Source organism: Hippocampus comes, unplaced genomic scaffold (genome assembly GCF_001891065.2).
Source record: "Hippocampus comes isolate QL1 unplaced genomic scaffold, H_comes_QL1_v1.1 scaffold105, whole genome shotgun sequence".
In the NCBI taxonomy this organism is placed as follows: Eukaryota; Metazoa; Chordata; class Actinopteri; order Syngnathiformes; family Syngnathidae; genus Hippocampus; species Hippocampus comes.
In genome coordinates this window covers 1,681,673-1,693,419 of record NW_017806235.1, presented here as the reverse complement: position 1 = coordinate 1,693,419, position 11,747 = coordinate 1,681,673, and the positions used below count along the sequence as shown (strand labels likewise).

Below are 11,747 nucleotides of genomic sequence, written 5' to 3'. Positions count from 1 at the left end.
TAGCTTGCGCGCGGCGGGCCGAGCCGTGAGCAAAAACTCTGAGAGCAAACTGGCAAAAGCGGAACACGGATTGGGAAACCGTTAACACGTGTGTTTCCATCTCCTGGTGCCTTAATATAGCTTTAACCCCCCCCCCCCCAAAAGATGGGGCGGGGGGGGCCATGCAGGCACAGAAGGGGAGACTCCTCTGGGTACAGTCGCCATTAATTGGCTGTGATTCATAACGCTGCTGAGTTCCAGTGAGTTAAACAAGCGCACATTTCTGTAGCGTGGAGTCAGTTTTAGGTTTGCTCCATTTAAGATCTAAAGACTTTTCAAGATGCCAGCGCCTGAGAAGCCAGCAGGCCTGGCGAGCAGGAAGCATAGACACAGGAAGGCGGCCATTGACCCTTTCCCCCCTTCGTCCCCTCCCTCTCATTGTAGTTCATGGATGGCTTCCAGATGTACGATCGGTCTGCCACAAAGACCGAGCCGGCGTTAACCGGCACCGAACATGACATACCAATGTAGTAGCGGTCAAAGTCCCAATTTGTTGAGGCTCGAGTTGCGTGAGTAGCCGGCACCGACCCGACTCTTGACAACAAGCTGATTGGCGGAACAGATTGATGACTGTGATGTTAAGTCAGCGCCCACCAAGTAACTGCGGCGCGTGTCATGACAGCACAAAGTCAGCAGTGGAGGCGAAGGCCGAGAGTGCTGATCAGGGAGCCATTCCATTCGGCATATGAGGGCGCAAGCAGCTTTTCTCGTCCGCGACGGCTTGAGTATTACTCCACAGCTTTGAGACAAAGGCGTTTTTGTGATGGAATTTTTCAATTTCCTCAAATGATGTATCCACCTCCCGGCACGAGGTACACTTATAATAGCTTATTGACTTTTGTGTTCTGAAATGCACTTTTCACAAAAGCAAACAGGGAAGCAGTTTCTTCTCTTTTCTAACCGCCCATGAGAAAATCCTTCCCATCGGCTGCAAGTAAAATGTTGATACACGGCCGGCCCGCACATCTGATTAAACCTCTTATCAAAACAGAAATAAATGACATCGGATACTAACTTGCATTCTAAGTTTTCTGTCAATACTGAGAGACAGGACTGAACAGGACAAGGATAAAAAAAATAAAAAAAATGACAATGACAATTTACATGATACAATATAAACAACGGTACTCAGACAAATTTGTTATGGAACGGCGACACCCGCCAAACATCACGAGTCTTGAATTCGTAGCTCCCCAACTGTGTGTATGTCTCCATGTCTGAATGAAACAGCCTCTTGGTGCCGAAGGCGCACAAACCAGAAACAGCGCAAATGCTGGAACGGTTTCATGCTATTTCCGTTCATTTCGACGGAGACAGAAAATTGCATATCGATTACGTGGCGTTTGCGTGGCGCTAACCGGTAAAAATCGAGCAAACGGATTCACCTTGCAGATGGGAAAATGCTTCGCTAACTGCGCTGCCGCGCAGAATGTGTCTCGGCGTGTCGGCGATATTTGCCCGGATTTAAATAAGGGTATATGCATATATTTGGCAGAGAAATTGCCCACCTCTAAGCAAATGAGCTTCATTCATCAACATCTAATGAACTAACACCATCCATTTCTTCCAAAATGCCTCCCCCCCAAATATAACGCGCCACCGCTCCGATATGTTGAATATATCGGCTATCAGCGACCGTAATTCTTGCTTTGTGAATTCGGCCTGGAGTGTTATGAGATAATGCTCACAGAATGAATTCAACTACTCAGTCAAAGGACCACTCAACTAAAATACTGATTTTTTTTTTTTTTTGGTTAGTTTTTTTTTTGTTGTTGCAGATTTACTGTACATGAGTCCTTGGCTCTCTCCGCGTTCACACTATAAAGTGGACGCAAAGCTCTTCTGAATCAGTCAGTTTCTTCTGTTGTAATCCTTCAAGGCTGCAGAGTAAGCTGACCAACATGGAATTGTTTTGTTGACGCGCACAAGTTATTTGTCGCTTATAAAGCTCCCGTGGGGCCTTGGTGCCAAAATAGACATCAAGGAGCCATTCGTGATACCCACTTGACTTCTTTGCATGGTGCTGAACGAAAGCTTAGAAGGCAAACCCGTTTCGAGTGGAGCCGCTTTCCCTTTTGGTGCCATCAATGTTACGTGCTCGCCCACGGAGAAAGACGGTGAGAAGTCAGCCTTCCGCTTGACAGGTGTTGCGCGCTTGTGGGTGTGTTTTCACGTACGCGTGTTGTTTCCGAGAATCGGACACGGGGCTCGCGCGCCTCGAGAGGATGAATTATTGAGCGCGACGAACTGAAAATAACCGCGGTGAGGAGAGGACGTGCGCGGCTCCGCCCACTCGAACTCGACTGGACGCGAGGGGCCGGATGACGTCGGCTTTTTTGCATCACGGGATACGAGAAACGCGTCAGTTCATTTTCTTTACACGACACGTGTGTCCCGATGACGTTAACGTGAGCTGTGCGCGTGCGTGTGCGGGTGCGGGAGACAGGATCTGTCCGGTTCCGTTCAAAATGGGAAAGGTGAAGCTTTGGAAAAGGAACAGACGGGAGAATAAGCTATTCAGACTGTGAACCAAACTCCCACCAGACTTCTCCTGTGGGCCTGTCAGGTTCTCTTTCTCCCTCTTTCTTCCTTTCTTTGGTCGTCTATCGCCCATGACCCCTCACACACGGACACGCACACACCTGGCATGTATTTAATCTTTTTTTTTTTTTTTTTGGACTCTGGGATAATCACCTCGACTTGAAATTAGTGAGCCATCCGCTTGGATTACTGCCAGCCAGGCATGTGCACGTATGGCGTGTGAGTTTGCTTTAATTGTACTCAAATGGAGCTTTCTGTGCGTGCGTGTGTGTGCGTGTGTGTCCCTGTCAGCAGGAGGGTAAATATTTGTGCAGGAGCTCTGAGGAAGGTCGGGGTCAACATATGACAGACAGTCCACTGGGAAATAAGACACACACACACACACACACACACACACACACACACACACATCAACCCCCGCACGCAAACGCACGCGCATAACGAATCGAAAGGGACGGCAAGGAGAGAACATTAAAAAAATAAATAAAAAAATAGACAGGAGGGCAAACAGAGACATGTAGAGGAGAAAAACAGAGTAACGACATCAGAGATGAAAGACAGAGATGGACAGAAGGAGGAGGAGGAGGAGGACAAGCTTCATCCAGCGGTTCCCCTCCACCGCTCTCGGTAATTGGACGGCTACATTGAGGACACCCACGGGCGACTCGTGCACTTCATGCGCTTGGACATCATGAAGCGTTTCATATCCGGTCCGAGCGCGCAAGTTGGGGAAGTCATAAGGAGCCCTAAACACCGAAAGGGTGTGCGTGATGAGGTGTCGCTCGCAAGTTTCCGCACGTACACACACACACACACACAAACCTCTTGCCGGTTTCACTTAATTGATGCCATACGGCCATCGCTGCTTCACACAACACCCCACCACCCTTTTTTTTTTTTTTTTTGTGAATGAAAAACAAAATTGTAAACTACAAAGGATTCAGTGACAATATACAGACTTGATTATCAATGACATAATTGCAACATCTATATTTTTTCGACGACATCTGGGCTAATATTCTTTTTTTAGCCACATCAAACTTGAAGTCCAAACTTCTCATAGCAACCTACGTTCTTTCAGGGACGGTGGTCACTACAGTGGACAGCTTATCAGGTTACAGGCTATCATTATTTGTGCATGAAAGGGTTAAATGCCTTCCGATCACTAGAAGTCATTGGCATAAATAGATAAACCAGCGTCATACGGTGTAAGTAAATTATTTTCTGACAAATGACGTAAAAGTGAATCATTTCTCACGCCACACGGCATCCGGGGTTGAAATGATATTTTTTTGGTGTGCAGCTCCCCAAATACGTGGCCCTGAATTGTACTGCCTCACTCCTTGCAGATGATGCAACCTATGGAAAATGTTTGCAATTGAAGGTTAAAGATAACACAATCCCTTTAGGACGAGAAATCTAATTGGTCCGAGGGATGATGCGCGATGAAAGCGCCGGTGTGAGCATTCTACAAGGCATTATGTGGTTAAAAATAGAGATGAGCGTTCCTCTCAGCAGAGCACTTGACATCTCTTCTTCCCCACACATACACAGCGTCATGCACCCAGCCGGCGTGTCGTCACAAAAGGGCACATTCCTCCGCCGATTTCCGCACGCCGACTTTTCCGTGTTTCGCGATCTGCCAATCGCCGAGAATCCCCGAGTTGTGATCATTAGCATATGCCACAACCACGTTGTTAAATTCGGTGTTAGGTGGTATTCCCGCGACCCCCCCCCCCCACCTCTAAGTTTGTTGAGCACGGAGACATGTCAATTCAAGTGTAAACACCTTTCACGGCAATATGCGCTTGAGCACAAACACCCGCACAGATGCGACCCTCGTGGCCGTGAAGGATGCCACGTTTGATCTCGTCACATTTCTCCACTGACGCTTGATGTATCAATTTTTAAGTAGCTGGCCTAAACTGACGCCTGGATAGCCCACGTGCGCGCACACACACACACACACACACACACTGCTACTTTTGCTTCAGGAGCTGTGGCACTCAAGGGGTACTAGGAGGGTTGCGTCCAGAAAGCCCGTTGCCATGGTGACCATTATAGAGCTCATCTCCTGGGGGCCACCGGGCTTTACACAACAGCCCTCTCCAAAGGATACATACACACACATACGTACACTTTTTGTCGCGCACTCAGTACACCCCGTGCCCACCCGGCAGCTCCAAACCACACACACACACATATGCAGATACACACGCACTTTTCTCCCTTTTCAGAGCTTTGTGCCAAACCTGATGGCGAGCCAATGTTTGCCTTGAACTGATTGTCGTCGAGGGCCAGGAAAGGAGCAATTAACAGACTAACTAGCGCCAGAGTCTGGAGCAGACAAGAGAGCACACAGTCTCAGCAACCACCTGTTTGGATGTAATTAGAAAGCATTGACCGTGAGGTATTGGCTTTGTGTTTGTGTGAGTTTCAACATTTGCTTATAAATCAGGCACGGGGGAGGGGAGGGGGGGGAGGGGCCTTCAACAACTCCTTTCGCAGTCCACAGGATGCACAATCAACCTAATTATGTATCAGTTACTATTTGTGTTCATATCTTGACAGGATATTTCAGCAAAGGGTAATTAAAAAGTTCTGCTCCCGCTGCAAATTGTTGTTAGCCAAATTGACATTTTTACAGGTTTGAACAGACAGTCAAAAAGTTCATGATGCAGCTAAGTGTCTCCATCTGGAAATTTTGAGCAACGTGCACATTATCCTCCAAAATTACCGGGGTAGCACCCCTGCAAAAACACATTGAAGGTTTTCCTGCATGCAGATTAAATTCGATACGGTTTTCAAGTCAGCTACGTTTGTTTGTTTTTTTAATCAATTGAAACGCTTTGTAATCCCGTTCATTTGTTATTCATTTTGGGATATTAAATGGCGAATGCGTGTTCCCCAATAAACTTTTATAACAATACTAAACACTCTCATTTAATGTCGAGCTTGCGGTTCTCATAAAACCGAGAATAAATATGAACAACTGTGAAGGATATTGAAAAGGCAATAATTAAAACGATCCCGTTCCCCGGCCACATTCAACTTGAACTAATAAACACAACTGCAAAGTGACTTGCCGAGAAAGCCCATGATAGGAAGTTAATAACATTTACAGTCATTTATCAAGCAAAAGCAATATTAACCCGAGAGCAGCGGAACAAGCAAAAACTGACATTTCATCACCTTTTTTTTTTTCCCAGCGAATATGGCTTCAGCGTTAAACGGCATTCCGCTGGTTTTTAAGTACCCCCAGATGTCCCCTGACACGGAGCAGCTTTATAGTTTCAAAGAAATTGGGTTTCGGGAAGGTTTGACAAATGCACTCTGGTTTCATCTTCGTCAAACTTACAATTTACAACTTCAAAATACGACTCTTGTGCTATACCTAAAAGACAACTTAAGAGTCTTCAGAGAAGCTAACATGCGTTTTGGGGGATGAGGGGAGGAAGTCAGAATACCTGAAAAAAAAAAAAAACTATGCACGCATGGGGAGAACATGCAAAGTCCAAAGAAGGAAATCCGGATCCCGGATTCAAACCACCGTTCTCAGAAATGTGAGCCAGGCGTGCTAAACTCTCGTCCACCGTCCCGTAGAAGTAAATTTAATATGTTGGGAGAGCTCTGGAGAAAATGACAAAATAATTTTTCTTTTTTTCAAACTGCTCACAGAGTCGTGCGGGTCCAGTGGAGACAGCCGGGCTGTCCCCCCACTCCTCAATCAGAGCGTGTGTGTCCTGAGTAGCTCTGCTACATCATATCTAAAAGCTATCGATTGGCATAAATACGGAGAGTCTCTCTGGTGACCAGATAAATATTTAATCAGACACTGGATATGAGGCCATCTTTTGTCGTTCGAAGAAACACAACCGTGCCGCCGCATCCGCGCACGGCCGCTGATCTCACAAAAAAAGAAAATCGTTGGGTGTTTACTGGCACAAGAGCTTGTCACATGGGTGATGCCCTAATTAGCCGCGAAGCAATTACGATAGCCGCAGCGACATTTGGGAGAGTCAGAAATGATCTGACGTCACTTGGCGAGCGTGCAGGCAGGATGGCATTGGAAGTGTCAACGGCATAGAAATAGGCTACGTAATATAAGACGGCAATTCCCAAACTTTATTGAGCCAAGGCACTTTTTTTAATAGCATTAAAAAAAAAAAAATCGCATGGCACACCACCAAACAAAATTGTCACCCATCGAGGATATATATGTCAATTTCATACTTTTTTTGCCATCTAATAGAAAATCATTTATTTGGTCTTTCCGTCACTCTCGGTTGTGCACCGCGGCACACCATTTGAGCTCTCACGACACACTGGTTGGGAACCACTGATGTAAGAGATGCACAAATTTAGGAGGGCTAGTTGGAAATGTATTCTCTTACAGTTACTAGCTACCTGTTCTTGTTTTTACCGGTTTTTCCACACTAAAAGGCGCACCTAAAAGCCTTCCATTTTCTTAAAAACTTACGGCGCGCCTTAAAATACCATGCGCCTTGTGTATGATCGTTACGGTAACATTTCAACCCTAAAATGGCTCCTTGCTAGAGACATGCTGACAACGCAGAGTTCAAACTTAAGGCGATCGGATTAAGCAGTTGAACACGGAAATAGAGCGGCGGCAAGAGAGTTCAACGTGAACGAGTCAATGTTATAACTTGCTGTTGGTTAAGTGAACTGTGTCGCTGCTTTATTAAGTACGTTTTACTGACATCTGATCGTTCTGTTGGTGTTTCCTCTAGCGTAGCTCCACCTAGTGGATGCATTGTAGATTGCATCTTATAACGCGGTGCGCCCAATGTACGAAAAAAATGACAAAATAGGCCATTCATTGAAGGTGCGCCTCATAATCCAGTGCACCTTTTAGTGTGGAAAATACGGTCATACGATTGAAATCATCGAAGTTTGAGAATTCATCGCGATTCCTAAAAATCATCCCAATTCTATGAATCCCCAAATGAATGAAACTGAACGTGGAGGCTATGGCAGGCTACGGATGAACTAAGATTCATTTCGTTAAAATTTATGAAATGGCTTTCCATTAGGCTTCCATTCATATTTCAGCGCGTCAATGCTGAACATTTCCCGGTCGGTAGCGATCGTGCAACTCTTGTCAGCAGCATTCGAAATTGACAAGAAGAAGAAGGACTTTCCCAGCATGCCTCGCTGCATTTCTCCATAGTCAGGGCCCTCAAACGGCCTGCGTTAGAGCGTGTCACATCTCTTATCATTCATGTTGCTTCTGATCTGTGTTCTCCTGTTGCAAATGCAAATTTGGAATTCTCATCGCTCCACAGCATCGCTTCACATGATTTTCGTCGCTTTACCTTCTCGTCTCGAGGGCGACTCTTTTGCGCGCTAGGTTGTTTTTGTGCGTCTTGTCTTTTCGTATCTGACATGAATCAGAAGGGAACCCCCGTCAGGGAGCGAGGATCCCATGCGAGGGAAAGAAAGACGAGGCTCTGTGGAAGAGACAGAAAGTAGCAGCGGCGAGGCAAAAAAAAAAAAAAAAACTGGGAGGGCAAAGCGCTCCTCGAAGACGCCAAGTTTTTCCACAGACTTTGATCGGGCAGTGTTGGGATGCCAGGCTTGGCAAGAGCAAGGACGCTCCGGATGAGACCCCCCCTGGAGAATTGTCGCTAGCCCACCCTACTTCTAGAGCTCAGCCAAAGGAATCCACACGGGATAGCACACGGCTACCCATTCTCTTGGAACATGACGGCAAGGAGGAAAGAGGCCACAAAGTCCTCCCTTTGAGAAGACGCACTTCCCGTCCTTCCCTCCACTGACTTCGCCTTTATTTTTGTTTTCCCTATTATTTTATTTCTTTTTTTTTTTTTTAAGCGGCAGCACGTCTCCCGTTCCAGCGTCCCCGCAGGTCTTTGGGGGATTGCGCTGGTGGACCTTGCTCCCAATATGATGAATGTTTTGCCTAAAAATACTTTCTGTTCACGAGCGAGCGCAGCATCCAGGTAGAAGAGCTTAAGCTCCACTTTTGAGAAATCACACCGCTTTTAGGCCACATTTCCGTCTCTCTCTTTCTCTGCAGGTTAACGACTACCGCCTTGCATATAGACTACTTACAAAAAAAGTGAGGGATATTTGGCTTCCTGGTGAAATTTCAAGACGAGCCTAAAATGCATTCAAACCTTTACAGGTCAACTTAATGTGAGCTTCTCTAAGCCTTTGAAGGGCTTAGAGATGCTCAAGGGCACATGATGAGTTATTGAGATGTCGAAATGTTTTGTTGTGGTGTACCCACCACTCTTGTTAACTTTTGTTTCAACAAATTGTTTGAGATCAGGAAATCACCAGTGAATCCTTCTCCTTAAATGTCCTAATTTCTGATATGATATGGTAGGGTGAACTTTTTACATTTTCCATAGACTTCATAAACGTCTTTTTGAGTCGCGTATATGTCGAGCTTATGTATGTGTGTGTGTGTGTGTGTGGGTATGTGTGTGTGGACGTGCATTCGTGTGATAATTTACAGCTTTCCCGGGATGCGTGGATTGTACCATGATTAAATCCGTGACCTTCACCGGTGGCACAAGCAATCAGCAGGCACACAAACGCACTTACGCACGCACGCGCGCACGCACACGCACACACATTAGCAGCACACTTAACACACGTGTCAGGCACATCGACGTACAATCAGCGCCGGGTGGATTCCATCGCATCGGTTATCCTGCAGACAAATATGCATAAGCACACTCGCGGGTTGTGTGACACCCTCATTTTCATCACACGGAATCCGGGGGGCTGGTTAAGGATCTGAATACTAGTCCTAGAAATGTATTGAAGGCTTTACACGATCAGGATTTTGAAGCCGATCATTGATCAGCGAGTGAAAAAAAAAAAACGTGATCACCGATGAGCAATCCGATCAAAAAATGGACCCATCTCAAGCAATATCAACCCCGACTATTTAAGGGGAAGTGGGACCGGCCCATTTAAAGGCATTAGCAATACATAGTAACAATTAAATGTGAAAAATGCATCAAATGCAAAATATCTGCAGATCCAATCAGATCTGTGTCAAGACTAACGATTTGTATGACCAAAGAGCATTGTCTATTCCACTGCCTTGAATCCAAAGGGCACAACGTTATTCCAGGATGCCCCGCCCCAAAATGACGACGAAGCATCCAGAGCCAAGCCACAGTCATGTTATGTTACCGCCAGAGGATTTGTAGCTTTGTATTTGTGCCTCCCCCGGTAGCCTGAAGAGCCAGCGCTTATCTAAGCGTAGTGACAGTTGTGATGCTGCCTGGCTGTGTTTTATACAGCACAACCCCCGCGGTCTTGCCGCCTGATGCAAAAAGATTTCACGTCGAAAGACCGAATGCCACCATGCATTAAATCAGACTCTTGTTTTCGTGTCCGTTGCCATGGGTGCTGCACGAAACATCGGATGAGCCATCGGTTTCTCGAGTGCCTTTGCCGCACCACAACTCTGCTTTTTTTTTTTTTTTTTTTTTTTTTTACCCTTGGTCACTTTTTTTTTTTGTGAAGCCTTTGGCTCTTCTTTCAGTGCGTTTCAAGGACTAAATAATAGAGTCATCTGAATTGGTCATTAAAGTGGGTTCTCGCAGCCAAATAAGAGAGAGAAAATAATGATTGTAGTGATTAAAATATGTATTAAATGATACTGGACCGACATTAAAAGATAATATCAGAGTATTTAATTACTTGAGATCATTTAGTATTTTGATGGTGAGTCATTCATGTATTTACGATTCATAAAAAATGAACCATTCAAAACAAACTGATATGCTGTGAGGAACTGGCTTTTTCAGCGCTCCAATAACGCAACACGTTGCTTGATACGGCAAAGTATAAATGGATGCTACTCAAATGTGTTTTGTTATTTCAGGAACCCTTTGAAGTCAGCTACACACCAAAAAAAATGTGTGTCGCAGATGCTATATTGGTATTAGCTCATGTGTTTCTTATTTTACATGTAGAATACATTTTTCTAAATTCTTGGTTGTGCATAAACAGGATGTCTGAATCAGTTGACTAATTAACATCAAGTCACTGACCAAAAAAATGTGTTCAATACAGACGCAGCTGCTCAATACGGCCCTGTTTCAGTATTGCGGTAGCGTTAGCTAGCCACATGGAAAGGAGATAGCGCAGGTACGACACGATACACAGCAGAACTTCGTAATAATGAAAGTATAACACAGCAAATTACAAAATGAAAAATACACAACAGCAAAATCACAACAACCGATTACAACCACAATAATAAACATTAAATACCTCCGGTAAATCGGTGTTGTTGTTGGCAGCCATTTTGGTTTGGCTTGTGGTTTGAAGTCATTTCTCAATGTCAAGGATGCAGCGTACGGTCTTGTGAACTCGGCGAGTTCCGATGCCTCTCATTGATTGTTATGTATAGGTAATGGGTATTTTTTGTAATTAATCATATTTTAGTCATCAATCAACTCCAAATAGGAACCACCACTTTTCACATTTAAAGCAGCGTTTCTTTGTCTTTGTGATTGATCTTAAATGAACATCATCTGGACATTTAAGCGGCTACCTTGACTCTTCCATTAACTTTGTGTCGGTGTCTTTCTCCTCGACCCCAGCGTGCAGACTCGGGACCTACAAGGCCTCGGCCACTGACGCCTACTGCAACAAATGTCCTCCTCACAGCTCGTCCCCGCAGGAGAAAGCCACGGAGTGCATTTGCGAGAAAGGCTTTTACCGAGCCGACAGCGATCCACGCTCGATGGCGTGCACACGTGAGTGAACCTCTGGCCGAAATATGAAGAAATAACCACACACGCACACACACACACACGCATACAGATGTAAGTTCATTTCATAGCATCCTGCACCAAACTACGGCTTCAAGTTACAACGATTGGATTACATTCAATTTAATTAGTTTGTAATGTGTTTTTTGTAAGGATTTACGGCGCATGACGGCGTTCCAATTTTATGTCTGTAACGAACCCCGCGCGTGGCCGTTTCCCTTTTCCTTCGGCTCTGCCTGTTCGACGCGCCTGACACACACATGTAACACAACCGGGCGTGTTAGCTGAGTGCTTGTAGGTCACTGTGCCGTGAGAACACATGAGGCTAATACTCTTATCGCAAGCATGTAGGAAATTTCTTGACCTTTTTATCACACACACACA

General features: G+C 45.4%; 1 protein-coding gene across 1 annotated transcript in view; it reads left to right on the top strand.

Moving 5' to 3' along the window:
• LOC109507309 (ephrin type-A receptor 3-like) overlaps positions 1-11,747 on the top strand; it is a 74,219-nt gene that overhangs the window by 30,191 nt on the left and 32,281 nt on the right. The window contains exon 6 of the mRNA XM_019856640.1: positions 11,193-11,348. Coding sequence (XP_019712199.1) covers positions 11,193-11,348 — 156 coding nt within the window. The remainder of the gene's footprint in view (positions 1-11,192; positions 11,349-11,747) is intronic.